At 58.3% G+C, this 17,531-nt stretch overlaps 2 protein-coding genes across 4 annotated transcripts in view; both read right to left on the reverse strand.

The window, feature by feature from the left end:
* LOC115894363 (maestro heat-like repeat-containing protein family member 1) overlaps positions 1–5,197 on the reverse strand; it is a 58,015-nt gene extending 52,818 nt beyond the window's left edge. The window contains exon 1 of one of the 3 annotated variants that reach the window (XM_030921785.1): positions 5,108–5,197. The gene's annotated coding sequence lies outside the window, so the exon portion shown is untranslated. Of the gene's footprint in view, positions 1–4,523; positions 4,960–4,989; positions 5,010–5,107 lie in introns of those variants that run through there. The other 2 variants (XM_030921784.1, XM_030921783.1) reach the window with 2 other exon arrangements.
* Positions 5,198–11,770: 6,573 nt separating this feature from the next.
* On the reverse strand, positions 11,771–14,877 carry HGH1 (HGH1 homolog). Its single transcript, XM_030921788.1, has 6 exons — positions 14,162–14,877; positions 13,983–14,083; positions 13,778–13,876; positions 13,487–13,578; positions 13,271–13,393; positions 11,771–13,194 (listed from the first exon to the last, which is right to left on the reverse strand). Exons 1-6 carry the CDS (start codon positions 14,764–14,766, stop codon positions 13,012–13,014), a joined length of 1,203 nt encoding a protein of 400 aa, XP_030777648.1. The 5' UTR covers positions 14,767–14,877; the 3' UTR covers positions 11,771–13,011.
* Positions 14,878–17,531: the final 2,654 nt, after the last annotated feature.

Below are 17,531 nucleotides of genomic sequence, written 5' to 3' on the forward strand. Positions count from 1 at the left end.
GAAAAGCTGAACCCCTAGAAGCAGAGTAGAACTGTGGTTACCAGGGGCTGGCAGAGGCGGAGGACTGAGGAGATGTTGGTCGCAGGGTCAATGCTTCAGTTAGACAGGAAGAATAAATTCAAGGGATCTATTGCACAACATAGATGACTAGAGTTAACAACGTGATATATACTTCAAAATTGCTGACAGTAGATTTTAAGTGCTCTCAGCATGAGTAGAAAGTACATGAGGTCATGGCCGGGGGCGGTGGCTCACGCCTGTAATCCCAGCACTTTGGGAGGCCAAGGCAGGCAGATCACAAGGTCAGGAGATCGAGACCTGGCTAACATGGTAAAACCCCGTGTCTACTAAACAATACAAAAAACTAGCCGGGCGAGGTGGCGGGTGCCAGTAGTCCCAGCTACTCGGGAGGCTGAGGCAGGAGAATGGCTTGAACCCAGGAGGCGGAGGTTGCAGTGAGCCAAAATCGTGCCACTGCACTCCAGTCTGGCAACAGAGTGAGACTCCGTCTCAAAAAAAAAAAAAAAATTTTTTTAAATCAAAACACAAGGCAATTATGATAAACGAATCATAATATATGAGAAGATAACTTGCCTAATAATAACATAGTAGTCCCCTCTTATCTCTTATCCTGTTTTACTTTCCTTGGTTTCAGCTACCCATAATCAAACACAGTCCAAAAATATTAAATAGAAAAATTCCAGAAATGAACTCACGTTTTAAATTGCACGCTGCCGGCCGGGCGCGGTGGCTCAAGCCTGTAATCCCAGCACTTTGGGAGGCCGAGACGGGCGGATCACGAGGTCAGGAGATCGAGACCATCCTGGCTAACACGGTGAAACCCCGTCTCTACTAAAAATACAAAAAAATAGCCGGGCGAGGTGGCGGGCGCCTGTAGTCCCAGCTACTCCGGAGGCTGAGGCAGGAGAATGGCATAAACCCGGGAGGCGGAGCTTGCAGTGAGCTGAGATCCGGCCACTGCACTCCAGCCCGGGCGACAGAGCAAGACTCCGTCTCAAAAAAAAAAAAAAATAAATAAATAAATAAATAAATAAATAAATTGCACGCTGCCCTGAGTATTGTCATAAATTGTTCTATTTTATTATTTGTTGTCAGTCTCTTGCTGTGTTTCATTTATAGTTACACTTTATCATGGATATATAGGTATGAGACGTAGCCCTGTGGAGAGGGAAGAACTACTGTGTATGCAAAGGAGCTTGTGCACATCCCTGAGATAAACAGGAAAGACAGCAAAGGACCTGCAATTCTCAGAAGACAGAGAGATCGCCGGCAGACATATGGGGACTGTGCTGACTGCACCTAGGATGAACAGAGGCACTCAGCTGCCCTTCCAGAGCGGACCGACAGCAGTGCGACTCGGTGCTGCGGAAATGTTCCCTTGTCCCCGTCGCAGGGCGTGTGATGTGGGTGTGAACTGCTTCTTCAGTGCCCCGCTGCCCAAACCTCTAGGGGAGCACGGAGACGCACAGGCTGTATCTAGGGGTGAATGTCTACAGCTGAAGTCCCAGTGGGCGTGTGTTCCAGGGTGCTCTTTTAGTTGCAGGCAGCTTGTGTGAGCCAGCTCAATTATACCCTTTACTTCTCACAAGGACAGAGGGCTTTCTGTATCCCAGGTTCTTGCCCCTTGGTGTAATGGAAGAATCGGATCACACCTGGGCTTGGAGAATGAGTGTAAAGTGTTATTGAGTGGAAGTAGCTCTAAGCCAATGGGGGAGCCCGAAGGCAGATGGTCTTCCCCTGGAGTTGGGCCGCTTGGCGGCCCCGGCTCTCCTCTGACCGACCGTCCTGGCCAAACTCCGCCTTGTCCAGCCAGTCGATGGCCTGCCAGCGTGCTGGCATCTGTTGGTGTTCTCTTCCACTGGTGTGCTCCCCTCAAGGTCCAGCTGCTTGTGTCTTCTTCCGTCAATCTGCTCCTCTCCATGTCCAGCTGCCTGTGTCCCTGCCTTGCTAGCGTCTTGGATTTTTTTTGTTTTGTTTTGTTTTGTTTTTTTGAGACAGAATCTTGCTCTGTCACCCAGGCTGAAATGCAATGGCGCGATCTCGGCTCACTGCAACCTCCGCCTCCCAGGTTCAAGAGATTCTCTTGCCTCAGCCTCCTGAGTAGCTGGGATTACAGGTGCCCACCACCATGCTCGACTAATTTTTGTATTTTTAGTGGAGACAGGGTTTCACCATGTTGGCTAGGCTGGTCTCAAACTCCTGATCCACCTGCCTGGGCCTCCCAAAAGTGCCAGGATTACAGGCATGAGCCATCACCCTCCGCCTGGGTCTCAGGTTTTTATAGGCACAGGAGGAGGGTATGGCAGGCCAGGGTGGTCTTGGGAAATGCAACATCTGGGCAGGAAGGCAGGAGTGCCTCTCCTCACCTAGGTCCGTGGGGGTGGAGCCCTAGCCAGGGACCATGCCCTACTCTACCCAGCACTTCCCTTCCCCCATTCCATAAGGGACCACGCTCTTCTCTTCCTAGCACTCCCATATCAGCGGCTGGATAAGAGCTCAGTGGCAGAGCCAGTACGCCATGAGCAGGCACGGAAAATCCCTGTGTCCTGTCCCACCACCTATAAAAGGTGATGATCAGTGATGACCAGTACCTCTATTTGTAGGCTACATGGCAAAAAGTATCACAAGTCAAAAGACTTGCAGTGAGGCCAGCACACAGTTGAACACCAAGAGCATCTGACGTGCTGAGGACAGGGGCCACTCGGGTGCTGGTGCCAGTAGCAGAGCCTGAAGAACAGCTGCAACAAGCCTCTGTGGCTAAATTTCCACTTTTCCACATCTACCTACAGATGCCCTAACACTAGTACACAGACATGTATGTAACAGGGATGTCAGAAAAAAACCACAAATGCTAATCAGGGCTCTGGTTAAATTAATAAAAAGCAAACGAAGGGCAGAAGGTGGCAGGCAGGTTTGATAAGGTCTTCTCTCCCTACATAGCACACATTTCTGTGTGAATGAAAGAGCTGCTTCCTTTTCATTTTATTCAACCACATTTGGTAAACACCCACCAGTCACCATCACAGGCCCAGAGTTCCTGTCTTGAAAGCCCTCCGGCCACAAACAGTATGGCTGCCACACCCGTGCAAACAACAGAGGCACTGCGCTGGGTCCGAAGGGGTTAGGTGGGGGTGTGCGAGGCTGTGCAGGCCACAGGAACCATAGCCCAGAAGCAGTGGTGAGCCAGCCTGCGGGGCTGGGTGTGTGCAGGGAGAATAGGAGGTCACAGAATGCCCCACCCATGCGTCAGGTCCAAGGAACCTTCTCTCCTAGCACAGCAGCCACAGAATCAACCTCCAAAGTCACCAACAAGGCCTGGGCTGATGACCCAGGGAAATGCAATCCCACAGCCCACTGCTCACAGTCCACTGAGAACATGGTTCCTCAATACAGGCCACACCAAGCTGTGTCACTGGTGTGCGTGCAAACCCCCAAAACCAGGTGGCCCCTCCAGCTCAGTGAAGAAAGCACATTTCTCATGATGGGCAGCAGTCCGTGTTCTCTGAGCACTGACTAGGAGCTCGCAAGAGCCACGGGAGCCTTTCCTGGTGCTCCTACCCCAAAGAGACCAAGCTGTGTGGACTGGCACAGACAGGATGTCTCTACCCCGAATAACCAGCTCTGTGAAAGGGGGCTATGGGACAGAGGGCAGCAACCAGGCTTCTCTCCTGGGCCTCTGTGGACCCTGGGAAAGAAAACTAAGCACAGGCACCTGTTTCCTGACACAGGCGACAGCCACAAACTCAGGCAAACACACGCCCCACATCCTCCACCTCTGATCCCCTGGTGTCCTGCAGCAGTCAGCAATCAACACCAGCCAGTGGGAAATGATGAGGTGCAGGTGTCCACAAGCCACAGAGAGCATGTCAGTTTCAAGTTAACAAAGACAGCTCAACCTCAGGTCATTCCACTCTGACATCAAAGAGAGACCAGAGACACCTGTTCACGAGGACCTTGGGAGCCTGAGACTAAGCAGTGAAGATCCTGCTGACAGCAGCACCCCAGGGTGCCCAGACTGTCCATGCAGCCACGTCACAAACACGTACCACCGATGAAACATGCCGCAAAGAAAGATTCCCACACGCATCTCCATCCATGGTCATCGCACTGAGACCCAATAGCTCTAAACTCATCACCCTCACCTGACTTATCACCGGCCCTACCCTGCCTGCCTCTTACCGCAAAGTGTGCGTTCACCACCATCCCCTTCCAAAGTGGTTCCTGCCTACGGGGCTGTCCCCGACCCAACTCTGCTCACATCCCTGAGTTCGGCCACACCCCCGTACCCCTTTCTGCTTACCTCACTGCACTTGAGTTTATGGGTCTGTCCCTTCCCCACCTGAGCAGGCAAAGGAGCCCCTCCCCAGAGTGTGCAGGACCGAGCCACCAGCGCCCGCGGAGTGGTTTCCTCTGACCCTAACACTGCAGCTGCACTGACACTGCCCGAAAACCCGACCCCAAATCGGCCGGTCAGCTCCTGCCCGGCAGCCCCTAAGTCTCACCTTGGCTGAGTGAGGGCTGGCTCCCCGCGGCCCTGCCAGCTCTATGCCCTGCACGCTATGACCAGTCATCCCCGTGACTAGGGACAAATCACCTTCCTGCTCGCGATCGTCAGAGAATACGGAAGGCATAAGGAGGCCGGGGCACGCCGGCTTTGCAAGCTCCAGGCGTATGCTTGGCTTCCCGGAGAGAGGACCCCCGGTGGCCCCGCTTGGGGGAGAAGGGCCGGGGACCACCGCGCTCCCGGGGAGGGCCGGGCACCGGGGACTACCGGGCTCCCGGGAGGGCCGGGCACCGGGGACCACCGCGCTCCCCGAGAGGGGGCGGTCGCGCGGCCGAGACCACTTGGCGGCGCGGAGGAGGAGCACAGCCGCACAGCTCCGGCCTCTCTTCCGGGATGTGGCGCGGCGCACACCTGAGCCAAGGTCCCCGCGACACCCAGGACCCTCCCAGCGCTCGCCCTGTGACCTTGGGGAGGCGCCTCCTGACTCGGCTTCCTCCGCAGCCCCGCCAAGGGAGCGGCCTCAGGCTCTCCAGTCCAGACTTCCCCAGCGCCGCCGAAGGCTCATCCCCACCCGCCGTTTACCTGAGGAGCCGCCGCCACCTCCGCCGGGGCGCCGCCTTCCCGCCCAGCAGGGACCCGGAGTGGGCGGAGCCGCGCGCGCCGAGCCCGCCCTCGCTGCCTTCTGGCCAACCGCAGCCCGGAGCGCGGCAGTAGGTCCCCGCCCCCGAGCGATCTCTGCACTTATTGGTCAGGTGCCCGTCTCTCACGCTCGCTCCACCCCGCCCACCCCCATTTGCAAAGCAAGAGTGCGCAGACTCGGCTTTCGCTCGGCCCCGCCCCCAGCCGCTCCTGGGCCACCGCCTCTGTCTGTTGAGCGCCAGCGCGGCCGCCACTGCGCAGGCGCGGCCTTCAGGCTCGTGACAGCTACGCCAGCCGTCCCCGTGCCCCTGTCGGACGCACACAGCCCTGGCGACCTCCGCTCCCAGACGCCGGGGACGCGGGTTCGGCGCGGCGTTGCGGCCGCTCGCAAGCACACGCCCGCCCTGTCTGCCCGGAAGCGCCCGCTGGAGGCCGAGGCACCGGGAGGGGGGCAGGACTCGCGGGGCCCTGCGCTCGCTGGGAAAGAGGCGGCCAGCGGGGTCCCGGGAGCTCGGGACGCGATAAGAGCGATGTGAGGAAGGAAAGCGCCCGCCGCGCGTCCAAGCTGGGCGTCGACAGAGGCGGAGGCGGCGGGAGCAGCGCAGGCAGGATGTCCACTCCAGGCCGGAGGGACTGGTCTCCCGCTGTGGGGACGGCGCCCAGGAGAGCGCAGGACCCTTCGCGGATGTGGGCGCGGCCCCTGCGGCGACTTTCCACGCGCCTGTGGCCCTGTCCCCTCCCGGTCTCGGAGTCGCCTCCGCGCCACGCACACAGCTGTGCGCGCAGCACAATCCCGCTCTCACTCTGACCACAAACAAACGCCAGGCCCTCCGCCAGGGGGCAGGCCTGAGTCTGCATTTTGCTCCCTAGGGCTCCACACAAAGCCCAGCACGGGATGGCTGCCCAGTGAAGCCCCGGGAATGAATTCAAGTGCAGGCAATGACGCGGATAATCGAGACTGCAAAGGGAGGGTGGACAGAACCAATGGCCGTTCTGATCCTGCAGTCATCAGTTGGCTTGACACTCGCGGGCTTCCGGCCGCGTCCTGGCACTGGTGGGAGCCGGGAGGGAGGGGAGGTGCGCCGCAGGGGGCGCAGGCTCCCAGGCTGCGCTGCAGAGCCCAGAGGCTCAGCTACCCTGGGCCGGGACCACCTGGCTCCGGTTCTAGAGTGGCCGTTTCTTGCAGCCCCCACCTTTGAGGAACTCCACCCTGCCCCCGTGCCTCTCCAGCCCTTCTAACGCTTGACCAACCAATCCCACCTGCTTAAATTGCCTGGAGCAGTTTCTCTTTTTTCCTCACCCCCAGGTCAACCACAAACCAGTTTGTTTTTTTCTGAGGTCACCCAGGCTGGAATGCAGTGGTGCTCACTGCAACCTCAACCTCCCCGGGCTCAGGTGATTCTCCCACCTCAGCCTCTGGAGTAGCTGGGACCACAGGACACACCACCACACCTGACTGATTAAAATGTTTTGAAGAGACAGGGTCTCACTATGTTGCCCAAGCTGGGTTTTTTTGTTTTTGTTTTCTGAGATGGAGTCTCGCTCTGTCGTCCGGGCTGCAGTGCAGTGGTGCAATCTCTGCTCACTGCAACCTCTGCCTCCCGGGTTCACACCATTCTCCCACCTCAGCCTCCCGAGTAGCTGGGACTACAGGTGCCCGCCACCACACGAGGCTACTTTTTTTTGTATTTATAGTGGAGATGGGGTTTCACCATGTTAACTAGGATGGTCTTGATCTCTTGACCTCGTGATCTGCCAGTCTTGGCTTCCCAGAGTTCTGGGATTACAGGCATGAGCCACTGCACTCGGCCCAAGCTAGGTTTTATTGTTGAAATGAGGCCTCTCACTGTTACCCAGGCTGGAGTGCAGTGGCACGATCACAGCTCACAGCAGCCTTAAATTCCTGCGCTCAAGTGATCCTCTTGCCTCAGCCTCCCAAATAGGTGGGACTACAGGTGGGCACCACCAAGTCTGGCTAATTTTTAAGTTTTGTTGCAGAGACAAGGTCTCACTATGTTACCCAGGCTGGTCTGAAACTCCTGGACTCAAGAGATCCTCCTGCCTTGGTCACCCAAAGTGCTGGGATTACAGGCATGAGGCACTGCACCCAGATCTTGTCCTTATTTCCTGTGTCCCAGGCAATTTGCCAAACAAGGGATGAGGGTGAGCAAAGGAATATCAAACACATGTCTTGCTCTCAAGAAGCTCATGGTCCAAAAGGGATGAAAAAGTGTATTTTTCCAGTTCAAGCCAGCCCGTTCCAGGGCCTTTTCTGCAGCAAACATGCCACGTGCACCCACAGATCTCGGTAGGGGAGACTCCAATTCCCCAGACTCACTGGCCTGTACCAAGCACTGGCCCCTTGCAGACATTCCCAGGATGGCTGCCCATCAGGCAGCCCTGCCCTGCAGGCTCACAGCCACTGTGCTGTCCAGCTCACAGCAGAGATGACACATTTGGGTTGGGCTTCCCCACCATGGGGCCTTGATTTCATCATTGTAAAGCGAGGATTGCTTGGTTGTGTTAGGACTTGAGATCCTGGATGTGAACTGCCCCCATGGGCCGGGCACCTGAATGTGTTCTGTGAATGGGGGCAGAACTGCTACAGGTGGTAGTTGTAGCTGGTGCGACTGCCCAGAATGGCACCCAGCACACAGCTGGCACACAAACGTTAGCAGTAATAGTGCCCACAGTGCACTCTGTGGTCCAGAAGGGAAGGGCGAAGTTGGCTTCTGTCTCTTGGAGCTGTAGGATCAGAGGTGGGCTCAGGGGTGGGGCCCTTGCTTGCCCTGGGGTGTGTGGTCAAGTCCGCAGAGGTCTCTAGGTGGGAGGCTTCCTGCACCCTGCTGGCCTGGGCAGGAGGTGCTTCAGGCTCCAGTGGAGAAGGCTGGGAGACAGGGCTCCTGCCTGCCTTCCTCTGGCTCAGCCCACCTTAGGGCCCAGCTGAGTGTGGCCGTGGTATCCTCTCGAAGGTGAAAGGGGTGCAGTTGAAATTGTGGTTGGCACTTATGTGTCCCTTTTCCTGTCTTTATGCCCCAGAAATCCCCACCCTCATTTCTTTTTTCTTTTTTTTTTTTTTTTTTTGAAGCGGAGTCTCGCTCTGTTGCCCGGACTGGAGTGCAGTGGCCGAATCTCTGGGACTACAGGCGCCCGCCACCTCGCCCGGCTAGTTTTTGTATTTTTAGTAGAGACGGGGTTTCACCGTGTTAGCCAGGATGGTCTCGATCTCCTGACCTCGTGATCCGCCCGTCTCGGCCTCCCAAAGTGCTGGGATTACAGGCTTGAGCCACCGCGCCCGGCCCCTCATTTCTTTAATGGCTTTCTGTGGCCAGCCACGTCAAGAGGGGGTCCACAGAGGCCTCACCCTGGCTGTAGCCCTTGAATTGGGTTTTCACCTCACAGAGAGTGGGCCCCATGTGGGCAGGACTGGTCCCACAAGATGTCCTCAGAACGGGCAGGTCCCCAAAACAAGAAGACGTATGCTTTGAGGGCACAATGCAGGTACAGGTCTAGAATTCTCCATTCTAGAACCTGCCCCTCCTCTCCCCAAGCTAGCCCTCCCCCTGCCCAGTCCAGGGCTGTGCCAGCCCCCACCCTGAGCTCACAGCCCCATCACTCCCTGCCTCTGCCGCAGTCCCAGCAAGTCTTCAGAAGCGTGGCTGCTGCCTCAAGAGGGACGCAGTTCCCACCCAGCGCCCCCCACCACCCTGGCCCCTGCCCTCCGACACAAGTCAGCCTCAGTCGTGCCCCCCAAGACTGGGGAAACTGGACCACCACACCCCCTCCCATGCACTGCCCTCCGTGAAGGGCAGCAGCAGGCAGAAGCTGGATCAGAGAATCTCCACAGAGCAGGTACATGAGGGCAAGGACAATGGCTACCTGTTCTCCAGGAAGATCGCTTCTGGGGCCTTCTCCAAGGTGTACTTGGCTGATGCCACTCACGAGTGCATCCACCACAACCCCAAGCTGTCCTCCGATCTGCAGGGCAAGCGCCACACAATGGTAAGGCAGGCTTACCTCCCTCCCCAAGGGGCTCCAGTGCCCCCCAGCCTGGCCCCAGCAGGCCCCTCCGTGTCCCAAACCCACTCAGGCACCATCCAGCTGCTCCAGCTTCCTCTGCCTGAGACTCCCCAGTCCCATTTCCTCCCCAGAGGCCTCGCTGGGGCTCCTGCAGGCTGACCATCCCCTGTTCCCAAACCCCTTGAACACAGAGTACTTGGCACAGGAGGGAGTGGGGAGGTCATCGCTGCCCTCCAAGGGCACTGCTCACCCAGCATCCCCCCGAGGATTCCAGCAAAGTGTATAAAGGACAGGGGCCTGCCTTACCACAGCCAGCCCCTCAGGGGCCAAGTCTCACACAGCAAGTGCCGTCCACCCTACAGATAGCTGTCAAGATCGTCTCCACAACCAAGGCCCCGGTGGAGTTTTCCCGCAAGCTCCTGCCCCGTGAGATCTCCGTCACTCAACACGACCTACAAGCACCTGAACGTGGTGGGCAGAAGCCTGGACACAGCCTGTCCCCACCCTCCCCTTCCCCGCCAAGGGTAGCTCTCCCCAGCCAGCTGCCTGCCCCAGGCCTATTGCCCCCTCCCCCCACCTTGGACCTCCCTTTCGCCCCAGGCCTGGAACCTGGATCTGGTACCCTTGACAGTTCCAGCACACCCTTGGCCCTGCCTCAGGGTGATGGCAGGTGTGTGGGCTGCAGGTGCAGCTGTATGAGACCTATCAGAGCAGCCAGCTCGTGCTGGAGCTGGTGGCCCAGGGCAACCTGCTGGAGCACATCAACGCTGCATTGGACCCCCTCTACCACCCAGGGCTGGAGGAGAAGGAAGTCCTTGGACTGTTTTGGCAGCTGGTCAGTGCCATGGCACACTACCACAGCGTGGGCATCGTGTACCAGAGAGGGCGGCACCTGGGTCGATCGTCTGCCCACAGGCACAGAGAGGCCCACTTGAGCCCAAGCCAGCCCTACCTCCTGCCTCCCCTCTCCCATGCAGGGACCTGAAGTGCGAGAACATCCTGCTGGACGACCACGGCCTTCTCAAGCTGACCGGTGAGCCCACAGCCCCCGCCCTGACCCCCAGCCCGGGGTTGAATGCCTCCACCTGCAGGGGCCCACACCCCACGCTTGTCCCAGCCAGGCCCCTGCCTTCAGCTCTCCCAGAAGGCCTGCAGGCCACCCTTACCCAGGGGCCTGAGGCCACTGGCCTAACCCCTACGTATGCCCCCAGACCAGGCCCACCTCATCCACACCCACACTCTCGCTGTCGGCCACACACTGCATGCAACCCCGCAAGCCTCCACAGCCATCCCTGCAGACTGGCATCCTGCAGCCGACCCTCACGCACAGTGCCACCCTCCCCATGCACCTGGTACAGATTTTGGCTTCATCGGCTGCGTGGGGCCCAGGAACTCACTGCTCAGCACTTTCTGCGGCTCCCCAGTCTACACAGCCCGAGATCCTCGTGAGCAGCAAGTATAGCAGGGAGCAGGCCGACCTGTGGAGCCTGTGAGTGCCTCCCAGGGAGCCCTGACCCCAGGCAATAGGGCAACCTGTGGAGTCTGAGTGCCCCCAAGGCACCCCAACCCTGTGGCCAGGGCCCACGGGAGGGCTGGGGAGAGGCCACACCCTTAGGAGCTCGTATCCCTAGAGGTGTCATCCTCTATGCCATGGTAAGAAGCTGCCATTCAAGGAGCCCCAGCCCCACTGCATGCTGCACCTCATGCACTGCGGTCCCACCTTCTGGCCAGGTCTGTTCCCAGGTAAGCACCACCCCATGACCTTCCCATACCTAGCTCAGGCCTAGAGAGCGGCAGTGAGGGAGACCTGGACTCCCAAGAGGGTAGTCCTGCGTGGCGGAAGAGACCGAACCTGGCATCCTCCCCGCTTAGGCTGGGAAGCGTTTGGTCCGTGCACGGCAGTGACAAGTTCTGGAGAAGCTGGACTGGTGGAGGACCTGACTCAAAATGCAATTCAGGAAAGGCTGTGGCTGCAAACCTGAGCTCTGCACTAGCCCAGGGCACACTGCCTTGCCTCTCTATGCCTCAGTCTCCCCACTGGCGACAGGACTGACTCCTCTAAGCTGCTGGCACCATTGGCAGTGACGTGCATGGGGTGAGGGTGGGTGCTGGAGTGGTGAGAGGCTGCAGCCATGAGCCCTCGCCCACAGTGCCAGGACCTGATTTGGGGGCTGCTGCAGCTGCGTCCAAACACATGCCGTGGCCTGCAGCGAACATGCTCTTCCTCAGTGCTGTGCCAGGTGTGGTGTGGACCTGTGGGTGAGCAACTGAGCGGCACGTGGTCCCTCTGCACTCCACCTGACCCCACTGTGGTCCCTTGCAGAGAAGCAGGTGCAGTCCCAATTCCCAGCATCCATGGATGACCTGGAGCCTGGCACAGACTCAGAGTGCCAATGGCCAGTCCTGTAGCTGCACTGCCCCCAACAGCAGGGCATCCCCAAGGAGAACGCGGGCCCTGAGCTCAGGCCTCCAGAAGCACACCCCAGAAGAGGGGTGGGTTCTGCCCAGCTGGTGCTCTAGAGCGCTGTGGCAGCCAGCCTAGGAGTGAGTGCCTCCAGGAGGCACTCCAGTAAACTGAGGGAGGGGGCAAGGCCAAATAAAGCATTTATTCTGTGAAGAGAGTACAGATGTCTGAGTGCTGAGAGGGCAAGTGGCTTCCAATGGCAGGCGGGGGCTCTGGTCAGGGGAAAACATGGTCCACACATGCCTGCACGAGTGGCAGAGCTTTATTGGGGGCAGGTAAGAGGAGATCCTGGAGGCGGGAGACGCCTGGCACCCGAGCCTCCAGGTTTAGGGTGTGGAGTGAGGCATTGTGAACGCTCAAGAAAACAAGTTAAGCTCCTTCAGCAGGTTCAAGGGACCTGGGAGGGCCCATCAGTGAGAAGGGGCCAGCCCTCAGGAGCCCAATGCAAGAGGTGGCAGTGAGGTCAGATCGGCTCAGGAAGGGAAGAGTGTGGCAAGCCCCTGTGGGGCTTGGCAGCCACAGACCTGGCAGGTGGGGGGATGCACACAGGTCCAAGGGAGAAGCAAGTAAGATCCCTGGGCCCATAGTGGGCTCTACCACAGGGGCAGAGGGTGGCTGGGGGAGAGGCTTGGACAGGGGCCAGGCTGCAGGCTCATCTGGAGGCTCTTGGCAGAGGTAGGAAGGCCAGGGCGGAGTGGCCCAGGCTCAAGGAAGCTGACCAGGGAGATGGCCTAGCTAGAGAGGCCAGTGAGAGCACCCATCCAATCTGAGACTGGGAAACAGGAAGACATAGGGAGTTGACAAGGGTTGAGGGTAGGGTCCTGGAGCATAGGTCAAGCAGGGAGGCACAGTCCTAGAAAGACCCCAGGATCTAGGTATGGCTGGGTCAGCCCTTTGAGGCCAGGTCTCAGAGAACAGGGAGCTGAGAGCCGCAGGGAGTGGGGCTGACAAAGCAGCACTTATACCTCTGTCCAGACCCTGCAGTGCCCTGGGGACTTGGAAGCTTCAGCTGGCTCCTTGGGGCTTGCAGTAGTTTTCTGTCCAGTCCCCATGCTGTGCCCAGGAAGTCTTCTCATGGCTCCCTGGCTATCTGCCTGCCACCTTCACCTTCTGCACAGGCAGCCGAGTCACGGTGCCTGGTCCACAGTACTGCTGTGCGCAACCTTCATTCTTGGTGGTAGCAACACTGCACAGAGCTGGGAAGTGCCTCCAATTCTTACTGGAGCCTAAGTAGCTCTGCTTCTCAGCAGGGCACAGTCTCTGAGCAAGGGGACTCAAGGGGCCTGTAGGCAGCTGCAGGAAGGCCTGGTCTGAGAAAGCCTGGCAAAGGGGACCCTGGAGCTGGTGTCCAGCTGCAGGGGCCTCAGGTGGGTGTTGCCCTCTCCACCCATGGCTCTGGGGCCAGCTCCAGCTCCCGCTCCTGCTCCCGCTCCAACTGCTCCTGCTCCCGGCAATCCAGCTGCTGCAGCTGCTGCTCCACATCCTCAGGCACCTGCACCTCCAGCAGGTTTTCCATGCCACGTTCAGGCTCATCCCCAATAAGCACCTGCCAGACGGGAGGCAGGTGAGCAGCTGGCCAGCTACAGACACCCCTTCCCCAGCCTCTCCAACCCTGCACCAACCTGGATGAGCTTCTCACAAGCTGCCCGCACATCGGGCTCTGGCTCCCAGCTGTGCAGCTCTCGAAGGATCAGGTAAGCTCCCTGGTCCCGCACCTGCTGCCGACCTGGTGCTGTGGCTGTCAGCTGAGGAGATGGAAGAGGTTACCCAGATGTCAGCATGCTCATGTGTGTGTGTGTGTCAGGGATGGTGCTTATTGCAGCAGGGCTCCTGCTCACCAGCATGATGGCTTCAACAAGCATCTTGCGGATGTCTGCATCAGGTTCTCGCTGCTTGTCTGGTGGCAGGTACTGTAAGTCCACAGGCAGCCCTAGGGGTGAGTGTGTGGGAGCCACTGTGTCCCTGAGCTGGGCAGCTGGGCCAGGCTCTGCCTGTGTAAGTCCCACCTGTGCTCAGCAAACTCACTGCTGCAAGGTTTCAGAAGGAGCCTGTGGCCTGGACACCTCTCTCTCCCTCCACTGGCCTCCCTCCTCTCTGGCCAAGTCTGAGGCTCCACACTAGCCACTCACGTTCCATCTCTTCCTCGGAGAAATCCTCAGGCCCAGCCAAGGGCAGGAGCAAAAAGGGGAGAATGTCCACCTCAGGTCCAAGCAACCACTCGTGATGTCCTGAGGGACGGTGAGGGTAGGAAGACAGGAATGGAGACTGGTCCAGAGCAGCCCGGAGTCCAGTCCCCACCCCTGGCGACGCCCCCCCGCCACACCCACCACTCACGGTGCTCGAAGCAGCAATTCCGCAGCGTTCCCACCACCCCGCCCCTGCGTACAGAGGAATCGGGGTACTGGGTAAGGGGCAGCAGCCGCTGGACCACGCACCTGTTGGGAGGGGTCACTCAGGGCCGTCCCCGTTAACTTCTGTCCCCTCCCCGCCCGCGCGGGCGCCCTGGGCTTCACCTGTCGGGGTCCAGTAGGAAGGCCCTCGCCGCAGGGCGTTGGCTGAGGTTGGAGAGCAGCGGCGCCAGGTAGTGCAGGGGCGCGCGGGCGTTGTAGCCGGACGTGCACAGCGCCCGCACCAGCCGCTCCAAGCCCGAGTCTGCCGGCTCCGCGGCCGCCAGCGCAGCCATCAGCTCGGCACACGGACCCTGCTCGCGACTGAGGTTGGCCAGCGCGGCGGCCGCCTCCTCGGCCCAGGGCCACTGCGGGTCCAACGCGCGGCCCAGCAGCCGCGCTGGCAGCCCGGGATCGGCCGCCAGCAACGTCTCGTGCAGGCCGGGGTCGGCGGCCAAGTTCACGAGCGCGCGGGCGGCGTCGCGGGCCGCGTCGCGGGCCGGGGCAGAGGCCGGCGCCAGCTCCACCAGAGCCTGCAGCAGCGCCTCCTGCCCGGCCAGCAGCGCGCGGCCGGGCCCGGAGCCGGTCAACGCCAGCACGTGCCGCACCGCGGCCGCCTGCAGGTCCGCCCGCGCGCCCGGCGCCAGGAAGGGCAGCAGCTTCACCACCTCCGCCTCCGGGCTTGCCTCCGGCCCTCCTGGCGCGCCAGCGCCAGCCCCGGCCTCCCCCATGTCGAGCAACACTCGGCTGCCAACGGACGGGTCCCACCGGTCCCCTTGGGGGTCCGCTGTGTGGCCCGCAGCTCCGCCCACCAGAGGAGCGAAAGCCGCCCCGGCCAATCCGAGGCTGCGCACTGGGCTCAAGGGGCGGGAACGGCGTGCGGGGGCGGGGCCAGGCCGCGCGCGGGGTGTTATGGGTCTCGGTGTCTGGCCGGAAGCTGAGGAGGTCGGCGACGGAGCGCTGGAGGTCCCGAGCCCGGGGGGTCGAGGCCCGGCGCGCTTTGGCCGCCTCCGGCGTCCACACTCGCTGGAAACCTTCGTATGGTCTCGGCTAGGTCGGCCAGTGCGTCCCACTGGGCACTGGCCACGCCTAACCTAGTCAGCCAGCCCTGGCCTCTCGTGGGCCCTGAGGGTCTGAGGCCGGCGCCCCGGCTCCTAGACCAGGCTGTCGGGTCAGAGAAGGGCTGAATGGAGGAGTGGTCACGGGCCTGTCGGAAGGAAGGCCTGCTCTTGTCCAGGCTGGCACAGCCACCGAGAAGCTCGGGCCGTCCAGGGACGGGACAACACAGGGCCCCAGTGGGGACCTGAGGAGGCAGCTTTGGAGAGGCCTCTGGCCATCTCTGAGCGGGTAGCTTTGGGGCATTTGTCAGGATGTCTTCAGTCGCAAGTGACAAACCCAACTCAAACTGACTTGCACGAAGAGAAAATTTGTAAATAGAGGTTTGGAGGGCTCCAGCTTCAGGCACTGCTGCATCCAGGGGCTCTCTGGAGCCTTGTACTGTCTACCTTACCATCACTCTCCCTCTCTGCCACCCTGCTGCTCTGTGGCTCCGTATCATCTCCACCTGCCACTGGCCGATTTTCTCAGAGCAGCTGGGAAAGAAAGACACTGGGACCTCCCAGTTCCATGGTCCTGGCAGAAGAGTTTCTCCCAGTATTGGAGTCTGCCCCAGGAAAGGACTCCAGGTCTTCACGTGTCCTCCACTGTGGGCGGAGCAGCAACCTTCCAGAGACACACAGACTGGGGAGGAAGGGAGGGCAAAAGAAGGGCATTCCCTCCAGCAGTTTTTGGGCACCTGCCATCTGCCAGGCTGGTAGCTCAGGACACGGAACCAAACAACTTTGGTGGCCTTCCTGGCCTCCGGGTCTTTGCACTTGCTGTCTCTTCTGCCTGGAATGCTCTTTCCTCAGCTGTACACAAGGCTGGCAACTTCTAATTATTTGTCAGAGCTGTCTTCCCTGGGCAACTTACAGAGACTCAGCCCACCCACCACCCATGACTGCTTGGTTTCTGTCCGCCTCCTTCAAGATAGCAGTACTTAGGCCAGGTGCGGTAGCTCATGCCTGTAACCCCAGCATTCTGGGAGGCCGAGGAGGGTAGATCACCTGAGGTCAGGAGTTTGAGACCATCCTGGCCAACATGGTGAAACCCCGTCTCTACTAAAAATACAAAAAAATTAGCTGGGCGTGGTGGCAGGCACCTGTAGTCCCAGTGACATGGGAGGCTGAGGCAGAAGAATGGCATGAACCCTGGAGGTGGAACTTGCAGTGAGCCGAGATCGCGCCACTGCACTCTAGCCTGGGAGACAGAGCGAGACTCCGTCTCAAAAAATAAAAAAATAAAAATAAATAAATTTCTATTGTTTAAACCACTCAGTCTATGGTATTTTGTTATGGCAACCTGAACTGAGACAATAGATATGGGCTTTCTTTTTTGGATGTTGAAAATATTCTAAAATTAGATTATGATGGTAGTTGCATAACTGTGAACATACTAAAAACATTTAAATTGTACACTTTAAATGGGTTGATTGTATTTAAACTGTATCTCAAACCTGTTAAAAAAGAGGGCACCCATGTAACAGTTGGGACACATTGATACCAAAAAGTATTTGTTGTTTGTCTGAAATTCAAATTTAACTGTATCCTGTTTGTCTGAAATTCAAATTTAACTGTATCCTGTACAGTAAATTTTGAATTCCAGACAAACAGTAAATACTGTATCTTCTATTTGAATTTAACTGAGTACCCTGTATTTTATCTGGCAACCCTATTTGCAGCCTATCGGTTTTCTGGCACTCACCCATGAGCCCACAGGCAACTCTGTTTAGGAAAGAGAACTGCTGCAGAAAAATACCTTCCTGAATACTGAGGAAACCTGTGATGTCACCCAAATTGATCAACTGATGTCACTAATGAATGTGAACAAAAACCAAGAATCAGTAGATAATTAAGTAAACCAAAGGCATATACTTATTTACAGAGGTAACACAGCACTTTGGGAGGCCGAGGTGGGCAGATCATGATGTCAGGAGTTCAAGACCAGCCTGGCCAATGTGGTGAAACCCTGTCTCTACTAAAAATACAGGAAATTAGCCAGGCACAGTGTCGTGTGCCTGTAATCCCTGCTGCTTGGGAGGCTGAGGCAGGAGAATTGTTTGAACCTGGAAGGTGGTGGAGGTTGCAGTGAACCAAGATGGTACCACTGCATTGCAACCTGGGGGCAGAGTGAAACATTGTCTCAAAATAAATGCAATGCAAAGCAATGCAATACAACACAACACAACACAACACAACAAAACCAGTGGAAGATTGAATATAGCTGAAGATTGAATAAGTGTTTGACAACTTAAAGTTGAGAGTATATCCAAAATGAAAGACAAAATAGGGCTGGGCACAGTGGCTCACACCTATAATCCCAGTGCTCTGGAAGGCCAAGGTGGGCAGATCACTTGAGGTCAGGAGTTTCAGACCAGACTGGCCAACATGGTGAAACC

Source organism: Rhinopithecus roxellana, chromosome 17 (assembly GCF_007565055.1).
Source record: "Rhinopithecus roxellana isolate Shanxi Qingling chromosome 17, ASM756505v1, whole genome shotgun sequence".
Classification (NCBI taxonomy): domain Eukaryota; kingdom Metazoa; phylum Chordata; class Mammalia; order Primates; family Cercopithecidae; genus Rhinopithecus; species Rhinopithecus roxellana.

Excerpts from the sequence above, each read along its gene's own strand:
- HGH1 (XM_030921788.1), bottom strand. The coding sequence starts at position 14,766 with ATGGGGGAGGCCGGGGCTGGCGCTGGCGCGCCAGGAGGGCCGGAGGCA. Across the intron at positions 13,877-13,982 it reads GAATTGCTGCTTCGAGCACC|GACATCACGAGTGGTTGCTT; the intron begins GTGAGTGGTGGG and ends ACCGTCCCTCAG. Across the intron at positions 13,579-13,777 it reads CTCCGAGGAAGAGATGGAAC|GGCTGCCTGTGGACTTACAG; the intron begins GTGAGTGGCTAG and ends ACTCACCCCTAG.